At 41.2% G+C, this 22,500-nt stretch overlaps 1 protein-coding gene across 1 annotated transcript in view; it reads right to left on the bottom strand.

Moving 5' to 3' along the window:
* The window catches only part of stk32c (serine/threonine kinase 32C), a 90,306-nt gene that overhangs the window by 2,267 nt on the left and 65,539 nt on the right, over positions 1–22,500 (bottom strand). The window contains exons 4-12 of the mRNA XM_077241887.1: positions 17,094–17,267; positions 15,589–15,626; positions 15,345–15,434; positions 13,916–14,019; positions 10,320–10,436; positions 8,534–8,659; positions 7,914–8,042; positions 4,753–4,820; positions 1–3,395 (exon numbers count right to left, since the gene is read on the bottom strand). The exon at positions 1–3,395 is cut by the window's left edge and continues 2,267 nt beyond it. Coding sequence (XP_077098002.1) covers positions 3,203–3,395; positions 4,753–4,820; positions 7,914–8,042; positions 8,534–8,659; positions 10,320–10,436; positions 13,916–14,019; positions 15,345–15,434; positions 15,589–15,626; positions 17,094–17,267 — 1,039 coding nt within the window. The 3' untranslated portion in view covers positions 1–3,202. The remainder of the gene's footprint in view (positions 3,396–4,752; positions 4,821–7,913; positions 8,043–8,533; positions 8,660–10,319; positions 10,437–13,915; positions 14,020–15,344; positions 15,435–15,588; positions 15,627–17,093; positions 17,268–22,500) is intronic.

Here is a 22,500-nt window from a genome sequence, read left to right as displayed (position 1 = left end):
TTAAACTGGTGTCCTATAGAGCTCCGGTAAGCAGCAGAGATGAAGGGTTCAGGCCTTCACTGAACGGTAGTTTAAGAAGTCTAACAGTCAGAAAGGTAATTTGGCAACATGTGAAAAGAGGAACGTTTCAAAGCAGCGACAAGAGACGAATATATTCCAGGAAACACCATCATCATCATCATCATCATAGCTGTGGGTTTATGGGTCTATGATTATGATGCCTTCACGTGCTATTGGAAATTTCCCACTTCCCACTCCTGACGTCGTGATTACAGCTTGTCGCATTCCGGTTCTTATTAAAGCCAAATCATATTTAGCGTCCCATTTATAGACAAGCATATAAACATGCACTGCACTGCATCTGGATAGTCAGTTTGCTGACGATTCTGGAATATCGGTCAAATACAGGCTATTCTCACTGTGTTTAAAACATACAATGTGCTTCAAATTATTATTCATATATGTAAATACGCACTACTTTAACATCAAGACAAGATCTTGTAGCTGTTGGGGAAAATCTATAAAGAATAGCAGTTACAGCTGCAATCGTTCTCTTCTCCGGGTTGTTTAAAGTTTATGGCCCGCCCAACTCGGTTTCCCAGTAGTAAATATGACTTGAGAGGGCGTTCATGTCCAAAATACAATTAGGAATTTCCAATTAGGAATTTCCAACTAGGCATTTCCAACTACGAATCTCAGACTTGGAATTTCTTACTAGGAAACTCCAACTAGGAAAGTGCTCATGTCCAAAATCCGACTAGGAAACTCCAACCAGTCATTTCCGACTAGAATCTCAGACTAGGACTTTCTTACTAGGAAACTTCAACTAAGGTGGCGTTCATATCCAAAATCCAACTAGGAAACTCAAACTAGGAAACTCAAACTAGGAATTTCCAACTATGAAACGCAGACTTGGAATTTCTAACTAGGAAACTACAACTAGAAATTTCCGACTAGGAAACTACAACTAGGCATTCTGATAACATGTGAAGGCAGCATTACTTGCCTGTTTATTAAGATTTTTGATAAATAATTATTATAAATACGAGTTTCCTAGTCAGAAAGTTCCTCTCAAGTTGTATTTACTATGGAAAACTCATAGATAATTTTGATAGATAAAATAGCCTGAAATTCCGGATAGATTCTAGATAACGCCGTGAATGTTTATATGGTTGTCAATCATTTTGGCTTTAATAAGATTTTCACAATAAATAGGCAAGAATAAACCTGGTGTGCTCCATGATTTCTGTCTTTTCCAACAACAAAGCACTTGAACGTGTCAAGCTTGTAATCACGACTTCAGAAGTAGGAAATTTCCATTAACACGTAAGGCATCATCATAAAATCATCATACGCCACATATTTTACTACGTTTATGGTTCCTTTGATAATGAGCTTATGCCTTCATATGCTATCGGAAATTTCCTACTTCCTATTCTACTTCCATGCTATTGTAGCCGTGTATAAAACATACAATATTTTTCAAATAATTATTCATATTTGTAAATATGCACTACTTTAACATCAAGACAAGGCAATATAGCTGTTGTAGAAAAATTTATAAAGAATAGCAGACACAGCAGCATCGCCGTGTTTAAAGTTTATGGCCCGCTCAACTCGGAAACTCGGATGGCACAATCATCCTCGAGCTTCCCAGTGGTAAATACGATTTGAGAGGGCATTCATGTCCAATTTCCAACTAGGAAACTACAACTAGGAAAATAAAACTAGGAATTTCAAACTAGGAAACTCCGACTAGGAAATTACAACTAGGAAACTCCAACTAGGCATTTCCGACTATGAAATTCAGACTTGGAATTTCCAACCAGGAAACTTCAACAAGGAAGGCGTTCATGTCCAAAATCCAACTAGGAAACTCCAACTAGGCATTTCCGACTATAAAATGCCGGCTAGGATTTTCCACTAGGAAACTACAACTAGGAAATTTCCGACTAGGAAACTAAAACTAGGAATTTCGAACTAGGAAACTCCAACTAGGAATTTACGACTAGAAAACTACAACAAGGAATTTCCAACTAGGAAACTACAACTAGGAATTTCCAACTAGGAAATTTCCAAATAGGATTTTCCGACGAGGAAACTCATATTTAGGATAATTCCGATAGCACATTAAGGCAGCATTAAACACCCATTTTTGATCAAATAAATGCAGCCTTGGTGAGCAGAAGTGAACTTCATTCAAAAACATTTAAATATCCTAATGATTTCTTACTTTTAACCGGTAGTGTAAATACTGATGATCTTTAATTCAGGAACCAATATGTATATCCTGTTAAAATGTACCTCCTCCAAAACTATTAGTAAATCATGGTTCATGGTGTAAACTACTGACCACTGGATATTTACAATAAACAGGGTGATGAGCCCTTCAGGAAATAAAAGCTTCATGGGCTCTTTAAAGGAAATGCTGATTGTAGAAATGGTCATGTGATCACCCTCATGTAGAATTAAATCAACATGACTGCAGTTCATCTCACTGTAAACAGATTTGTCAATGCATTTTCCATTTCTTTAAAACAAAAAACTAAACAAATGACTCTCCGATTGAATTCTACAGTAGAATTTCTGCTTTGAAGTGCTGTGGAGGAAAACAGCTGGAAAACACCGGCATCTGATGCACAGATGAGGAAAACAAGAGAAGATATCATGCGCACACTATCAGATTCATGTGGAATCTATTGGAGGAAAGTGTAACCAGTAAACTTGTATGAATTATGGGGTGAATTGTGTAAAATCGGTTCTGATATGAGGATGAATGAAGAAGAATAACAACACAAACACTCCCATCAGAAGCACATACTTCACTCACTAGTGTCTACTAGTGTGTGTTAACTAGTCCTAGAGTTAGTCTTCTCACAGCGCATGAAAGCAGGAAAATCTGTGCTGAATTCAAAATGCTTCCATGATCGATAATAACTCACGTATGTAAACATACAAATGCATGTGAAATATCAATGAATCCTCAAGCATCTTCATGTGTGGATGGCGTTTCTGCTTCCAAGACAATTAAGCAGAAGACGAAGATCCTTCATCAGTTTCATGGCGTGTCGTCATACTCAAGCGTGTTGATTTGCCTCTAAAATCTCTATTTTACATCATGCTGAAGAGATACGTTGCATAGAAGTTCAAACTTGCTGTAGGAGACGGCTCTGATCATGGGGTTTTAAAGGCATGGCGAGTGCTAGCAGCTTCCAGGAGACGAGCAGACCGAACCGCACATGCTCAGTTTGGAGGCCTCGGGCTCGGGCTCGGGTTCGGGCTCGGGCTCGGGTTCGGTCTCTTCGTCCTCGGTTCCTCCTTCAGCTTCGGCTTCATCAGCATCTGGATCTCCATCAGCTCCCATACAGCCCTCCTGCTCCTGCCGACGCTTCAACCTGAACACACACACACATCTGGTGTAAAACACACTACTGCACACACATCTGGTGTAAAACAGCTGTGGTTTCCAGAAATTTACCGTAAAAAATACAGCAACATTTTAGGTTTTACAGACTTATCTTAAAATTTACAGCAATAAGCCATATTTCATTATCTGATATAATGTTAATTTACTGAGCTATTGAAGTAGTAATATCTGTTTTGTATCATTGTAACACACTGATAGCCAATAATCACAGCAGTGATTAGAGTCACATGATCAATCAAAGCTCTTCACAAGAAGCTCTTCCACAATAAAGTTAATACTAATATATAGAAGCTGCGAGGTGTCATTCACACAAACATTAAACACCATCATGGTAACATGTTGAAATTTTAAAAATGCAATAAACATTAATTTAACAACATTAAATGTAACATAAAACCCTAATGTACATAACTGATTAGGAACAAACTAAGAAAATTATGAAGAAACAGTTATGTTTCAAATGCAGAAAATACATCAAATGTGAAGTGTCACGCAGGGAATTGTGGGAATGTCAATTTACGATTTTTCACTGTAAATTATACAATGATTTGTTCTTTTTCACTTCCAAAAACTGTAAATTTAATGGTATTCAACAGTACATGGTATTTAATTACATTAAATGTACCATTATATATATCAAAGTAATTTACCGTATATAGTAAGGAAACTTTCTGTTAAGCAATAAACAGTTTTTCACTGTAGCATTTTTACAGTCTTTTACTGTTAAAATCACGATCATTTTTTACAGTGTACACACAGATCAGGTGATCTGATGTAAAACACACACAACTGTATCTGTCCTGTATGGGATCAATATCCCGTCAAAAGAATTGCGGTCACGAATAAATAAATAAAAATAAGCGTGAATCAAAAATTTAAAAACGCATGTAAAAAATATATTGCACAAACTGAAAAAAATCATGCAAAATGATCAGAACAGCAACGTGGTCATTGGTGTGACATCAACTCCCCTCTTCGATTGATTGGCTAGAGGAGGAGCTGTCAATCTAGAACTAGTGCACCAATGGTGACGCTTCAGCCCGCCCTAATTTACATGAAACTCAAACTGCAACATTTGGAACAGCAAGCGCAGAATGAGGAAAGAAGGTGTACAAAAGAGTAAAATATGAGCAGAAAATGTAAGAGAGCACAAAGTACAGCGTAATAAAACCAAGGAAAACATAATTTTTAAGAAAACTTGTTTTGTGTATTATAATTTTTTATGTGTTAAAGTTTTTATTCCTGCTTGTTATTTTTTGATTCACGATTACGAAAATATCAAGAAAATATGACACAGCTCAGAACTGTAGTGTTTATATTCTCACTTTTCACGGTTGAAGATCATGAACTCCTGCTGGACGACTTCAAGGCACTCCTGAAGATACTCGTTCTCCTGCAGGAGAAATAAAGACATGTTCATCAGCTGTCACACGCGAGTCACATTAATACAACCATCGCTCAGAGTTATCTAAGTCTATTATCTATTATTTATACATCGTTCATGGAGCGTTATTTTTCAGCTGGACGTTCGTCTAACGTTTTTAAATGTTACTATTGTTTCAGAGAACATTCAAAAGTAACGTTCCAATAATATTTAAAGAATGAAGTGTTCCTTTAACGTTCGCATGATCAAGAATAAACATTTATTAAAAAAACAGGATGTTTAACTGAATGGGAACGTGAGGAAAATGTTCTCATAACATATTTTTGTCAGCTGTTGTTGTGTTGAGCTCCGAACACAGAATCCTGCTGGAAACACCAAAAATAGCCTGGTGTGTTTCAGGAGAAGCTGCAGCTCTGAAAGCTTCATAATTTAATCATCCAGGTAATAATGCCTTCGCTTCCTGCGTCTCCAGACCACAGAAGCTCATCTTCAGTAAGAGGAGCGAGATGACCTCATCGTCATGTGATCTGATCAGACACGCCTCATAATCATGTGATCTGATGACAGACACGCTTCATAATCATGTGATCTGATCACAGACACGCCTCATAATCATGTGATCTGATCACAGACACGCCTCATAATCATGTGATCTGATCACAGACACGCCTCATAATCATGTGATCTGATCACAGACACGCCTCATAATCATGTGATCTGATCACAGACACGCTTCATAATCATGTGTTCTGATCACAGACACGCTTCATAATCATGTGATCTGATCACAGACACGCTTCATAATCATGTGATCTGATCACAGACACGCTTCATAATCATGTGATCTGATCAGACACGCCTCATAATCATGTGATCTGATCACAGACACCCTTCATAATCATGTGATCTGATCACAGACACGCCTCATAATCATGTGATCTGATCACAGACACGCCTCATAATCATGTGATCTGATCACAGACACGCCTCATAATCATGTGATCTGATGACACACGCTTCATAATCATGTGATCTGATCACAGACACGCTTCATAATCATGTGTTCTGATCACAGACACGCTTCATAATCATGTGATCTGATCACAGACACGCTTCATAATCATGTGATCTGATCACAGACACGCTTCATAATCATGTGATCTGATCAGACACGCCTCATAATCATGTGATCTGATCACAGACACGCTTCAAAATCATGTGATCTGATCACAGACACCCTTCATAATCATGTGATCTGATCACAGACACGCCTCATAATCATGTGATCTGATGACACACGCTTCATAATCATGTGATCTGATCACAGACACGCTTCATAATCATGTGTTCTGATCACAGACACGCTTCATAATCATGTGATCTGATCACAGACACGCCTCATAATCATGTGTTCTGATCACAGACGCGCTTCATAATCATGTGATCTGATCACAGACACGCTTCCTAATCATGTGATCTGATCACAGACACGCTTCATAATCATGTGATCTGATCACAGACGCGCTTCATAATCATGTGATCTGATCACAGACACGCTTCATAATCATGTGATCTGATCACAGACACGCTTCATAATCATGTGATCTGATCACAGACGCGCCTCATAATCATGTGATCTGATCACAGACACGCTTCATAATCATGTGATCTGATCACAGACGCGCTTCATAATCATGTGTTCTGATCACAGACGCGCTTCATAATCATGTGATCTGATCACAGACACGCTTCATAATCATGTGTTCTGATCACAGACACGCTTCATAATCATGTGATCTGATCACAGACACGCTTCATAATGATGTGATCTGATCACAGACACGCTTCATAATCATGTGTTCTGATCACAGACACGCTTCATAATCATGTGTTCTGATCACAGACACGCTTCATAATCATGTGATCTGATCACAGACACGCTTCATAATCATGTGATCTGATCACAGACACGCTTCATAATCATGTGTTCTGATCACAGACACGCTTCATAATCATGTGTTCTGATCACAGACACGCTTCATAATCATGTGATCTGATCACAGACACGCTTCATAATCATGTGATCTGATCACAGACACGCTTCATAATCATGTGATCTGATGACACACGCTTCATAATCATGTGATCTGATCACAGACGCGCTTCATAATCATGTGATCTGATCACAGACGCGCTTCATAGTCATGTGTTCTGATCACAGACACGCTTCATAATCATGTGTTCTGATCACAGACGCGCTTCATAATCATGTGATCTGATCACAGACACGCTTCATAATCATGTGTTCTGATCACAGACGCGCTTCATAATCATGTGATCTGATCACAGACACGCTTCATAATCATGTGATCTGATCACAGACACGCCTCATAATCATGTGATCTGATCAGACACGCCTCATAATCATGTGATCTGATCACAGACACGCCTCATAATCATGTGATCTGATGACACACGCTTCATAATCATGTGATCTGATCACAGACACGCTTCATAATCATGTGTTCTGATCACAGACACGCTTCATAATCATGTGATCTGATCACAGACACGCTTCATAATCATGTGATCTGATCACAGACACGCCTCATAATCATGTGATCTGATCACAGACACGCTTCATAATCATGTGATCTGATCACAGACACGCCTCATAATCATGTGATCTGATCACAGACACGCTTCATAATCATGTGATCTGATCACAGACACGCCTCATAATCATGTGATCTGATCACAGACACGCTTCATAATCATGTGATCTGATCACAGACACGCTTCATAATCATGTGATCTGATCACAGACACGCTTCATAATCATGTGATCTGATCACAGACACGCTTCATAATCATGTGTTCTGATCACAGACACGCTTCATAATCATGTGATCTGATCACAGACACGCTTCATAATCATGTGATCTGATCACAGACACGCTTCATAATCATGTGATCTGATCACAGACACGCTTCATAATCATGTGATCTGATCCTTCACTCGTCAGGCTCAATATAATAAACAACCAGCGCTGTTATAGTTTAAATGTCACACTATAACATTGAAATGTCATTTTCACTCACAGACTGAGAATCTTTGCTGTTGTCTCTCGATCTGTTTTTTGCCAGTCGCTTCTTCTTCTTGTGAAGCGGCCGAGACTCCAGGATCATCTCCTCCAGTTCGAAGGTCGGATCGCAATGCAGACGCCCTTTCTGTTTGAGAGAAGAGAACACACACAATACTGAGAATACAGCAGCGTTTCTTCATCATGAGTGAGTGTGTGTATGTGTCCGTGTGTGTGTGTGTGTGTGTACAGGGTCTAAAACTAACCAAATCAACACCTGTCAGTGCAGAACATTTACAGGCCATAAATATAGTTTTACTGGCTATGAAACAGTATTTCAAATTACTGCCTTAAAATAGATTTGTTCCCTTTGGAATTATTATTTAAAGACTTTATGTCACTGTATTTTCTATTAAAGCAGGACGTTTAATAAGTAAGGACGTTGCTTTTCTTACTTTCTTGAAAAACATGAAAGTAAGTTCACTTTGACTTAAAGCATGTGTGCAGGTTTGGAGGGATTGTGATTTAAATGAACGAGGCATTATTCCCAACAGCGACTCTCCGCTTCGTTTTAGACCCTGATCGTGTGTGTGTGTGTGTGTGTGTGTGTGTCCTGTCACTACTGGAACTCAATCTCACATTGGGAACGAACCCGGGCTCCATCTTCTTCTCATACACATCGTCCCAGCTGACGTCGGAGAGATAGGGAGCCGTCTGCATCTGAGCCAGACTACAGAACCGGTGCTCTGGGTTCACTGTCAATAACTGCAGAATCACAGAACACAGGCAGTTACACACACACACACACACACACACACACACACACACACACACACATACACACACACACACGATTGAACATGATTCGAAAAGGTTAAATGGTCCTGAAAAAAAGTGACACTTGTGCTCCTCGCGGTTAAAAATGAGTGCACTGAAAAATTGAAATTTCATTTAGTGGAAGCGTTTGGTACTGCAGCCGAACAACATCTCACTGAAAGCTCATTTTTTGAGATATCAACATCAAATTTGGAACACAACTTATTTATATTTATGGCTTTGATTTTCTTGCAGTTTTAGAGTATAAATGTAAAAAACATAAACATAACTTTACATAACTATAAACATAGCTGTTTTTCATAAAAACATAACTTTTTTTAAGTTCACTTTTTACAACTTTTTTAACTTAACAGCAATAATCTGCCAAGTGTCGTCTTCGAAAAGAGACCAAACTTACATCTGTGGCTCTAAAGCATTCAAGATTTACCACAGTTTAAGTTGGAAATTCAATTTTCAGGTCTATGCTCAAAAAGTGAATAAATGGATTATGAATACAGCGTAAATATAATTTGTAAAAAATATTTTAAATATAATATAATTTATAAATAAAATAAATCGACTAAAAACACAAAATATTAAATAAAAAACATAATAAAACAAAAAAATAGTACAAATTTCATTGACAAAAAAAATAATTCTGTAAATATTGACCGACACGCGAAGAGCACCAGAGGGTTATTCGTACGCAGAATAAAGGGGCGGGGCCTGGTTGAGTTAGTTGGTAGTGTGTTAAACTGGCGCTTATGGTAAGGGACGGGACATTTCCCAAACACACTCAAAGCGCTCGACCAATCACAACACACTGATCCAGCCAACCAATCAGAGCACATTGTGCTTTTCAGGAGGAGGGGCTTCATAGAGAAAGGAAGTAAACAGAGCGTTACTGACAGACTGGGAAGAGAGGAGCCACTGAATCTGAATTTGTCTCATATGTGATGAAGTTTGCATCTGTTTATTACTGTGAAGCTGCTTTGAATCAATCTGTGTTGTATATAGTGCTATAGAAATAAAGCTGTCTTGACCTAAAAGTGGAAGTTCTGAGCATCACACTTCCTGTACCCACAATGCTCTTCTCCTCTGATTCTTCTGTATGTAACTGGTTTAAAAAATGACTGCAATGTCTCTCCTCTCTCCTCTGTTCTTCACTCCTATCCATTTTCCTCTCATAATATTTCTTCTGTCTCTCCACTCATTTTCTTCACTTATCTCTCATTATCATCAGCTCTTTTTTCTTTTGCTCGTCTCGATCCTTCCCTTTATTCCCTCCTGCATCATTAGAGTGTTTTATGTTCTCTTCATTCATTCTGACTCCATCTGTGTTCTGTCTATTTTCATTCCTCTCCATCTTTTTTCCATTTAATCCTTATTAATTCAGTTTGTTGAGGAAGAGGCTCGGTAAGAACTCACCTAACAACGACCCATGACACCATAGCAACCACCTAGAACACCCTAGCAACTGCAGAGCTGATTAAAACATAGAAATGCCTGCCAACTACCCAAAACACCCTAGCAACGGGCCGACTAGAATGACATGAGAATAAGAATATGTGAGTGGTGTTTGTTCATCATATATAAGATGAGCTCTCACCTTCCTCAGCAGTGACACAAGGTCTTTGTGCCAGGAGGAGCTGTACTGAACACTGACGGTGCTGAACAACTGCAGCAGAGACTCCACCGAATTACTGCCGTGGATCTCATACGGCCTCTGATGGACAGACAGACAGTCAGTGAGATAGACACAGTCAGACAGACACAGGCAGACAGAGAGACAGACAGTCAGAGAGTAAGACAGTCAGATAGACACAGACAAACAGAAACAGTCAGATAGACAGACAGACAGTCAGTCAGACATTCAGACAGTCAGACAGACAGTCAGACAGACAGAAAGACAGACAGAAAGACAGACAGTCAGAGAGAAAGACAGTCAAACAGACAGACAGTCAGACAGACAGAAACAGACAAACAGAAACACAGTCAGACAGACAGATAGTCAGTTAGATAGACACAGACAGACAGTCAGTCAGTCAGACAGACATACAGACAGACAGTCAGACAGAGAGTCAGTCAGACAGACATACAGTCAGACAGACAGACAGTCAAACAGACAGACAAACAAACAAAAAAACAGAAAGACAGTCAGACAGACAGTCAAACAGACAGTCAGACAGACAGACAGTCAGAGAGACAGACAGTCAGACAGACACAGTCAGTCAGACAGACAGACACAGACAAACAGAAACACAGTCAGACAGACAGATAGTCAGTTAGATAGACAGACAGACAGTCAGTCAGACATACAGACAGATAGTCAGTCAGAGAGACATACAGTCAGACAGACAGACAGAAAGACAGACAGACAGACAAACAAACAAACAGAAAGACAGTCAGACAGACAGTCAAACAGACAGTCAGACAGACAGACAGACAGACAGACAGACAGTCAGAGAGAAAGACAGTCAGACAGACACAGTCAGTCAGACAGACAGACAGACAGACAGACAAACAGAAACACAGTCAGACAGACAGTCAAACAGACAGTCAGACAGTCAGAGAGAAAGACAGTCAGACAGACACAGTCAGTCAGACAGACAGACACAGACAAACAGAAACACAGTCAGACAGACAGATAGTCAGTTAGATAGACAGACAGACAGTCAGTCAGACATACAGACAGATAGTCAGTCAGACAGACATACAGTCAGACAGACAGACAGAAAGACAGACAGACAAACAAACAAACAGAAAGACAGTCAGACAGACAGTCAAACAGACAGTCAGACAGACAGACAGACAGACAGACAGACAGACAGACAGACAGTCAGAGAGAAAGACAGTCAGACAGACACAGTCAGTCAGACAGACAGACAGACAAACAGAAACACAGTCAGACAGACAGATAGTCAGTTAGATAGACAGACGGACAGACAGTCAGTCAGACATACAGACAGACAGTCAGACAGTCAGTCAGTCAGACAGACATACAGTCAGACAGAAAGACAGACAAACAAACAGAGAGAGACAGTCAGACCGACACAGTCAAACAGACAGACCGTCAGACAGACATACAGATAGACAGTCAGTCAGACAGACATACAGTCAGTCAGACAGACAGTCAGACAGAAAGGCAGACAAACAAACAGAGAGAAAGACAGTCAGACAGACACAGTCAAACAGACAGACAGTCAGAGAGAAAGACAGTCAGACAGACAGACACAGTTAGACAGAAACACAGTCAGACACAGATATATTCAACCGGACAAACAGACAGTCAGACAGACAGACAGACAGACAGTCAGAGAGAAACACATACAGACAGACACAGTCAGACAGACAGACACAGACAAACAGAAACACAATCAGACAGAGACATAGTCAACCGGACAAACAAACAGACAGTCAGAAAGACAGACAGACAGTCAGAGAGAAAGACAGTCAGACAGACAGACAGACAGACAGACAGACAGTCAGACACAGTCAGACAGACAGTCAGACAGACAGACACAGACAAATAGAAACACAGTCAGACAGACGGACAGACAGACAGTCAGAAAGACAGCCAGACAGACAGACAGACAGAAAGACAGTCAGAGAGACAGACAGTCAGACAGACAGACAGTCAGACACAGTCAGACAGACAGACATACAAACAGACAGACACTCAGACAGACATACAGACAGTCAGACAGACAGACAGACAGACAGTCAGACATACAGACAGACAGACAGTCAGACAGACAGACAGACAGACAGAAAGGCAGACAAATAAACAGAAAGACAGTCAGACAGACAGTCAAACAGACAGACAGTCAGTCAGACAGACAGACAGACAGACAGACATACAGTCAGTCAGACAGACAGACAGACAGACAGTCAGACAGAAAGACAGACAAACAGAAAGAAAGACAAACAGACAGACACAGTTAAACAGAGACACAGATACAGATAGACAGTCAGACAGACAGACAAACATACAGACAGACAAACATACAGACAGACAGACAGACAGACAGACAGACAGACAGACAGAAAGACAGTCAGAGAGACAGACAGACAGACAGTCAGACACAGTCAGACAGACAGTCAGACAGACAGACAGACATACAGACAGACAGACAGACAGACAGACAGTCAAACAGACATACATACAGACAGTCAGACATACAGACAGTCAGACAGACAGACAGACAGACAGACAGACAGACAGACAGACAGAAAGGCAGACAAATAAACAGAAAGACAGCCAGATAGACAGTCAAACAGACAGACAGACAGACAGTCAGTCAGTCAGACAGACATACAGTCAGTCAGACAGACAGACAGACAGTCAGACAGTCAAACAGACAGACAGACAGACAGACGGACAGACAGACAGACAGACAGTCAGACAGAAAGACAGACAAATAGAAAGAAAGACAGACAGTTAAACAGAGACACAGACACAGATAGATAGATAGTCAGACAGACAGCCAGACAGACAGTGAGAGAGAGAGAGAGAGAGAGAACAAAAGCTTTCATAAATATGTCCATGCAAACACAGTTAGTCATTCTGCTGATAATCAGTTTAGATCTGTATGAATCTGCACAGTCCAAGCAAAACTGTGCCGGTAAAGATGGTTAACCAGGGAACTACTATGGCCGTGTTCAGTCCAGAACACAAGATGTACTGGTGACTATCATCAGCACAAGTAGATCATCTAAACCACTACAATCTTTCTTTTGGGAAACGCAGCCCTGGTGACTATATTATCCCAGCTTACAAAAACATGTTCTAAGAACATTTTGCTAACATTCCCATTGAGTTATAAAAAAATATTTCTGAATATTCTCTGAATGTTTAAAATGTCCAGTTTATTAAACATTTTTAAAAGTTTTTTTTTCTGGTTATGAGAACGTTCACGGAAAACAATTTTAATTCATTCTTCAATCATTGTGGGAACGTTACTTGAAACAATTAGAGACATTTAAATATCTAAAATGTTTCAGAAAAAATGTTCCACGAACAATGTATAAATAATGTTTTTGTTCTAACGTTTTGAGAACATTATTAAAGACCAGATAACTTTGAATGAATGTTCTATTATTGTTACTGGAAGAACGTTTGTTCATAACTTTGAGAGAACCTTCAGAGAATGTTGTTCCCTGTTAGGAATGGTGTCATCTGCACAAAACAGAGTTCTATCTTACCCAACCTCGCAGAACCTCAAAGATCGTGACGCCCAGCGACCACCAGTCCACCTCAAGAGCGTAACCGGTTCCTCCGCTCACAAACGACTGGAAGATCTCTGGGGCTGTTAGGAGACGATAACATGCTTTCAGACGGGATGATCTCATGTAGTCCGACTCTGACTAACAGCAGAAAGTCCAGTTAAGTACGGGATAATGTACATCCAGTCGTTGTTATCTCAGAATAAACCCGACAGGGTGATCAGGATCAGGATCTTCATCAGCCTGAAGGGGGTTTATTCTGAGATAACAAATTGCTAAATGTGCATTATCCCACTTATTACACATAAGTAAATAATCAGACACAAAATTATTTGAGTTGAAATATTTTATTTTGGTTTTTAAACGCAAAGCTTCAGCGGCGAGTTCAAACTAGACGGACATTTAAGAGATACTGTATACAGTCATGTCACTTATTACACAGCATTTCGCCACATAAATAATTATGGAGATAAGAGATATTGATTTAAGATTAAACTGTTTTAAAGTTGTACCTGTTTGTATCCTGTAATCCAACAGTGTACAAAATAGTCACAAACTGGCAGCAGCGTTTGTATGAAACAATTGTTTCTGCATTAAATTATTACATTGTTTAAAAAGTACACGATACTGGATGGCATAATTAAATAACTGTACACAAAATATTGATTTGACCTTTTTGATATTTTATTAGCTCACGAAAGCAAAACTTCCATGAAGAAAACACGTTCCTAGCGAGCGTACAGCGGTGCTGACTTCAGTGACTCGGATGAGTCTAGTTTAACACACTAGTTATATCAGTGGTTCTCAACCTTTTTGACTCCAATGACGTCGTTCCTAAACAATATTCAAACACACTCCTAGTTTCAGGTTAAGAGCTGAACGTTAATGCTCTTTTTAACCAATGAATTTGCATTTGAACTTTTCCATTGTTTCTGGTTTACTGGATCAGGAATCGGTTTTGCAGTTTTGATTTATATGCTGTTGAATGTTTGATGATCGTGTTATTTTACATGTGCGTCAGTAATGCTTCTATCGCTTGTTTCTGCTTCTTCTTCTCCAGTGTTTTGATCCAGAGATTCGGGACTCTTTCAGAAGATGTGTAATAGCGCCCCCTACCGTATAACAAAGAAAACACGGATGCATGGAAAATACCGTCAATGGCGGGGAAAGAGTTCAAATGTTCTTTACACTTTGGAAAAAAAAAAATATTTTAAGACCTGATCACTGAAATGTTCTTTGGGGAAGCAGAAATGTCATTCCGTGACCGATTGAACAGAATACATAAAAAAAAGAAAACAGTGGAAACTGGTTGAGTTTATCATAATTTCTCTTTTTAAAAGATCGAGCACTGAACTGATGAATGTGCAGTTAGAGTTCTGGATCTTGTAGATGAGCTGATGTTTCTTACCCATATAAGGCTTCGTACCCGCTAACGCCGTGGCTCGTTCTCCGTCCTTGATTATCGTAGCGATGTTAAAGTCTGTTAAATGTGCGTGACCTGAAGAATAACAGAGACGAGTGAGAACTAGACAAGAGGCGTCTAATGTGTGCAATAATACATTCTTTATAAGAAGGGAAAGTCATGAATAGACCGACATGATAAACACACACACCCACACCCACACCCACACACACACACACACACACCTCACCTTGCTCGTCCAGGAGGATGTTGTCAGGTTTGATGTCCCTGTGTAGAGAGAGAATGACATCATCGCATCAGGTTCTATGACATCAGCAGGTCAGTCAAACACCTTCACTTTAGTCACACGTCACGTCATCTGAGACTGACAGGATCTGAGGGTAATAATTACTGCAGCCGTGTGTGTGTGTGTGTGTGTGTGTGTGTGTGTGTGTGAGATTAGTGTCCTGAAAACTTTGACGGCCTTCCTTTGTGTCAATGTTCAGTTCTCGGGGGGCCGTCACAGTTTCAACACACTCACTAATTACAACGAGCGCACATACACATACACGTACACACAAACACACACACACAGACACACACACTATTTAAGAATAAAGCCCTGTCCAGCTTAAGCCGCACTCTGATTCCCTCACAGCTAATTAACAGCCAGCCGATTCCCTGCTGTCATGATGATGCCAGAGAGCAGGATGGGATTAATTCATGCAGATCTGAGACACACACACACACACACACACACAGAGCGTGCTGAAAAATGACGCAATTACAACATCGCCTGCATCCTTAAAGGGATCTCCAACATCATGCAGAGAGAATTTCATCTTTCTCTCTGAATCAAACATCAGTCTGTGGAAAACTCAACGTGACACACACACACACACACACACACACACACACACACACACACACACACACACACACACACACACACACACACACACACACACACACACACACACACACACACACACACACACAGTGGCTGCCAGGGTTGCTATGATCTTCTGGGTAGTTGCTAGGGTGTTTCTAGGGTGTTATGAGTCAATAGACACATGACTTGAGGAATCACATCTATCAGTCATGTGCCAGGCTTTGATTAAACCCGGATTTGTCAGATGTTTCCAGATGTTTCTTCAGTCGTGTGCCTCCGCTCACTCTCCTCTTTTTAGGGATCCTCCACCGGGACTAAATATACCTCTGTTGCAGCGTGACATGCCACACTGTTGCTAGGAGACACTTCTCCCCAACTTAGTGCAACTATAACACTCCAGACAGAAAACGCTCCTTCGGAAAAGATGCTGAGTGAAGCTTAAACCACCGCTGGAGAAACAATAGCCCCTTTCACACAGAGACTCCGGAAAATACACGGATAATGTGTCCCGGGATCGTCTGATTTTGGTTCAGTCACACTGCCAGTGATTTGCCACTGAGTGTGGCGAGGCTCGTTCCCCGAATGCTGTATCACAGGTTCAGGTGGTAGAAAGGCCCGTGCGTCATCACTACGACACACCCCTAATGGGATTGGTCCTGGCTTTTGTTCACACAGGGTGTGTTCCGGGACTGATCCCGTTCCTCATCCCGGCATCGATCCCGGGACGTGTTTGCGTTCACACAGAAGGCACTCTAGCAATTTTACGGTAATTTCCAGGGATCAACGCGCTGTGTGAAAGGGACTAATGTGACTAAATACAGCCTGACTAAAACACACACGCTCAAACTCACACACACACACACCTGTGTATGATGTGTTGGCTCTGCAGGTAGTCGAGCGCGAGTGTCATCTCACACAGGTAGAGCTTCACGGCGTCCTCGGTGAACGGCACGTTCTGCTGTAGATGATAACGCAGGTCTCCTCCCAGCAGCAGGTCCACCACCATGAACATGTCCTCCTCGTCCTGGAACGAGTACCTGAGCGCAGGGTCAGGGGTCAGACAACAGGAAGTGACATCACACAGCTCACTAAACATGCAAACCGCTCTCCTGATGAGATATACAGGTGTGTGTGTGTGTGTGTGTATGACATCGTCCCCATCAGAAGCTCTTTTATTGTCTTTCACAGAAATCTGATTGAGGTTTATTAATTTAAGTCGAGAAGGAGATTATCTGATTTGGACATTTTAATTAAAATGCCGGCACAGTTTAGATCACCTGTCAATCATCCCTCGGCAGATGTTAATCTGAGTGCGTCACACACACACACACACGCACACACACACACACACACAAACACACACACACACACACACACACACACACACACACACACACACACACACACACACACACACACACACTAATCAACTACTGCTCAACACGCAGGAAACTGATAAACTGCCGTTTCTCTTCATCTGGCTCTGAAATCTAAAGATATTATAGTTATTATATTCAACTAGTAACAATGAAAACACTATAAACGTCACAAACTGACATATGTATAGACAGACATACTGATAAAAAACGATATGGGTTATGTATATTTATAATGAATAAATATATATACTTTATTCAGAAATTAAATTAAATATAAAGTGTAATTGTGTGCATGTGAGTGAGAGAGTGTCTGTGTGACCGTATGTGTGTGTGTGTGCGTGTGCCTGTGTGTGTGTGTGTGTGTGTGAGTGTGTGTGTGTGTTTGTGGACTCTCCTATCACAGCACTTCAGAGCTCATTTCCTCTCTGTAAGAGGCCGCAGGTCTGAGAGAATCATCACATCTATTATGATCTCAGTCACTCACACTCTCATTCACTGCTAACAGAGACACACACACACACACACACACACACACACACACACACACACACACACACACACACACACACACACACACACACACACACACACACACACACACACACATCAGTAGTGGAGGATCATATCAGAGATCAGAGGTGAAGAGAGACAGTCTGAGAAGATCAGAATCGGATATACGTATATGACCAATGAGTGCAACACATCGTTTGTTCGGTTCATCAAGAGCATCACCTGAGAAATTAAAACTGAAGAGTGTCTTAGAGAGTAATGCATAACTACACAGGTCGGGAGGCACATAATGTCCAGTCATCAGTCAATATCACTAAATAAACAGGGTGATCAGAGACAGACGGGTCTCGTTTCATCAGGTCATAACCAGAGACTGTAAAAGAATATGTGCACAGTGTGCGTGACGTCACTCGTAGTGTTTCTGAAGAGCGTTTTTGAAGCCAAAAGTGGGCGGAGCCGGCCGTCGCCATCTTGTTAGCGCGTCACTCCCTGATAAACAATCAAGTGCAGTGAGGCGGATTAGCTGAGGTGACGTGACGCTAACACACAGCAGACAAAGGGCTAGTAGTGACATCGGCGGCAATCCACCTGTCACTCAACTTGCCACGGCCTTAATTATGCAGAACTTTAAGGCTTAATATAATTTAAATGGATGAGTTATAAAAATATTCACCCCCTCACAGTCGTCATGAAGAGCAAAATTAGCTATTAGACCAAAACCACTTTGTGTACCAGGCTGTAAACATGCTTTTTTTTTGTTTTGTTTTTTTGTAAAGTTGGGAATTTTAACATGGGGGTCTATGGGATTGAGTCTCTTCTGCAGCCGGTCTCTAGTGGCCATTGGAGAAACTGCAGTTTAAGGTTGCCGTTTGGTCATAACACTGAGAACACGATCACTTTAGATACACATTTTAATGATCAGTCCTCTTCTAAAACCTCTACAGATCTTGCGTTCGGACGCAGGGTGACAATAGTTGAGAAGTGTGTTAAAGCTGGAGTGTGTTGCTGTAGAACAGCCGACCTGGAGCCGGAGCTCAGAGGGAGCAGGAACGAGTCCGAGAGGATGAAATAATCAGGCCATGATGACAAATGAGTCGAGGGATGCAGAGAGGAGTGTGTGAGGAGAGGATCACATTTCGGCAAAATTCGCAGTGTCCCAGATAAAACTGGAGCTCGTCTCGGCTTCACGAGCAACTGGTGACACACACACTACCTCTCTTTCTCTCTCTCTCACACACACACACACACACACACACACACACACACACGCACGCACACACGCACGCACACACACACACACACGACACCATCGACCACAACATTCTTTTAAATAGACTCAAAAATGATGTTGGCATTAGTGGAATTGCACTACTATGGTTTAAATCATATTTATCTGACCATTATCAGTTTGTAGCAGTAAATGAAGAAATGTCTTATCGGTCACAGGTTCAGTATGGCGTACCACAAGGCTCAGAACCAGGACCACTGCTGTTCACTCTGTACATAATACACACACACACACACACACACACACACACACACACACGCACGCACGCACGCACGCACGCAATCCAATTATTGGACAAAAATACTTCACGTAATAACCTACAATACTGTTTAACACTTGATGCTGCTCTGTCAAGTCCTCGTCGTCGGTTAGGAACCTGGGTGTGTGTGTGTGTGTGTGTGTGTGTGTGTGTGTGTGTGTGTGTGTGTGTGTGTATGTGTGCTCTTTGATACCAATCTTTCATTTGAAAGTCACGTCTCTAGTGTCTGTAAAAATGCATTTTTCCATCTTAAAAATATATCTAAATTACGTCATATGCTCTCATTGACAAATGCAGAACAGTTAGTCCATGCGTTCATGACATCAAGGCTAGATTATTGTAATGCTCTACTGGGTGGTTGCCCTGCACGCTTAATAAACAAACTACAGCTAGTTCAAAACGCAGCCGCTAGAGTTCTTACCAGAACCAGGAAGTACGACCATATTAGCCCGGTTCTGTCAACACTGCATTGGCTCCCTATTAAACATCATATACATTTTAAAATATTGCTGATTACTTACAAAGCACTAAATGGTTTAGCTCCCCAGTACTTGAGCGAGCTCTTAACGCATTATAGTCCTTCACGTCTATTGCGATCTCAAAACTCCGGCCAGTTGATAATACCTAGAATATATAAATCGACAGCTGGCGGTAGATCCTTTTCCTATTTAGCACCAAAACTCTGGAACAATCTTCCTAACATTATCCGGGAAGCAGACACAGTCTGTCAGATCAAAGCTAGATTAAAAACACATGTCTTTAATCTGGCATACACATAGAACACTACACATTCCTATTATTCAAATCAGTTAAATGATTATTAGGCTGCATAAATTAGATCAGCCGGAACCGGGAACACTTCCTATAACACCTGATGTACTCACTACATTATAAGAAGAATGGCATCTACGCTAATGTTTGTCTTTCTGCCTATTATAAAATATAATTTAGTTTATTTATATATATAGCCGCTCTGGAGAAAACCATGATGTCATCGTCCAGCTCAGTTCAGTTCTCATATAATGGTGTCAATGCAGGAGATCAATAATATTGTTGAATATTAAATTAAATGTCCCTAACACTGTCTCTCAGACACACACACACACACACACACACACACACACACACACACACACACACACACTCTACCAAACACTCACACACACACACGCTTCATTCCTTTGTGGATTCCTCCTGAATGTGTCACACACCAACGCCTCTACGCTGGCCTTATTTCTCAAGGTGCTTCACGAGGAACGTCCCGAATGAACTTCACAAGTTTCTGGTCTGGGAACAGAGGAAACTTCCAGCGGAGGAGAGACAGAGACACTCGACCGGATCAGTGTTCGCTTTCCAAAGTTCTTTATTATATCTCTTTTTTTACAGACGAAAGTAAGTCATGCAGGTTGAAACGACATATGGGTAAATGAGTGAATGATGACAGAATGACCTATTTTTAGTGAACTGTCCCTTTAAGTAGCAGATTTTACTGTGTTTTTACTGTGTTAAAACACTCAGTCTCTCAATTTTACAAATAGAGGTAAAATATAATAACTTAAATGTTTCTCCTTCAAAGGTCAGAAGTTTCAGTGAAGTATTAACTTCATCTCAGACATTTCACTGAAATTCCCTGAGGAGAAATAAAGACGAATCAAATACAGATGCTGGTGGAAGACAGCCATCCATCCATCATCCATCCATCATCCATCCATCATCCATCCATCATCCATCCATCATCCATCCTCCATCCATCATCCATCCATCCATCATCCATCCATCATCCTTCCATCCATCATCCATCCTCCATCCATCATCCATCATCCATCCTCCATCCATCATCCATCCATCATCCTTCCATCATCCTTCCATCATCCATCATCCATCCATCATCCATCCTCCATCCATCCATCATCCATCCTCCATCCATCATCCATCCATCCATCATCCATCCATCATCCTTCCATCCATCATCCATCCTCCATCCATCATCCATCCATCATCCATCCTCCATCCATCATCCATCCATCCATCATCCTTCCATCCACCATCCATCCTCCATCCATCATCCATACATCCATCATCCATCCATCATCCATCCTCCATCCATCCATCATCCATCCTCCATCCATCAATCATCCTTCCATGATCCTTCCATCATCCATCCTCCATCCATCATCCATCCATCATCCATCCATCCATCCATCATCCATCCATCCATCATCCATCATCCATCCATCATCCATCCATCCATCCTCCATCCTCCATCCATCCATCATCCATCCTCCATCCATCATCCATCCTCCATCCATCCATCCATCCATCAATCCACCCATCATCCATCCTCCATCCATCCATACATCATCCATCCATCATCCATCCTCCATCCCTCCTCCATCCACCCATCATCCATCCTCCATCCCTCCTCCATCCATCCCTCCTCCATCCATCCATCCTCCATCCATCCATCCATCCATCATCCATCCATCATCCATCCATGATCCATCCATCATCCATCCATCATCCATCCTCCATCCATCATCCATCCATCCATCAATCCATCATCCATCCATCCATCATCCATCCATCCTTCATCCATCTAACACATCATCCATCCATCAACACATCATCAATCAATCATCCATCCATCCAGCACATCATCCATCCATCTATCATCCATCCATCCATCAACACATGATCCATCCATAAACATAATCCATCCATCATCCATCCATCCGTCATCCATCCACCATCATCCATCAATCATCCATCTATCCATCAATCCATCCATCCATCCACCTATCATCCATCCATCCATCATCCATCCATCTATCATC

The sequence above is a fragment of the Siphateles boraxobius genome, unplaced genomic scaffold (genome assembly GCF_051911475.1).
Source record: "Siphateles boraxobius isolate OS27281-9 unplaced genomic scaffold, OSU_SipBor_1 242, whole genome shotgun sequence".
NCBI lineage: Eukaryota > Metazoa > Chordata > Actinopteri > Cypriniformes > Leuciscidae > Siphateles > Siphateles boraxobius.
Note: the sequence above shows the minus strand (reverse complement) of the source record. Positions and strands in the feature narration are given on the sequence as shown.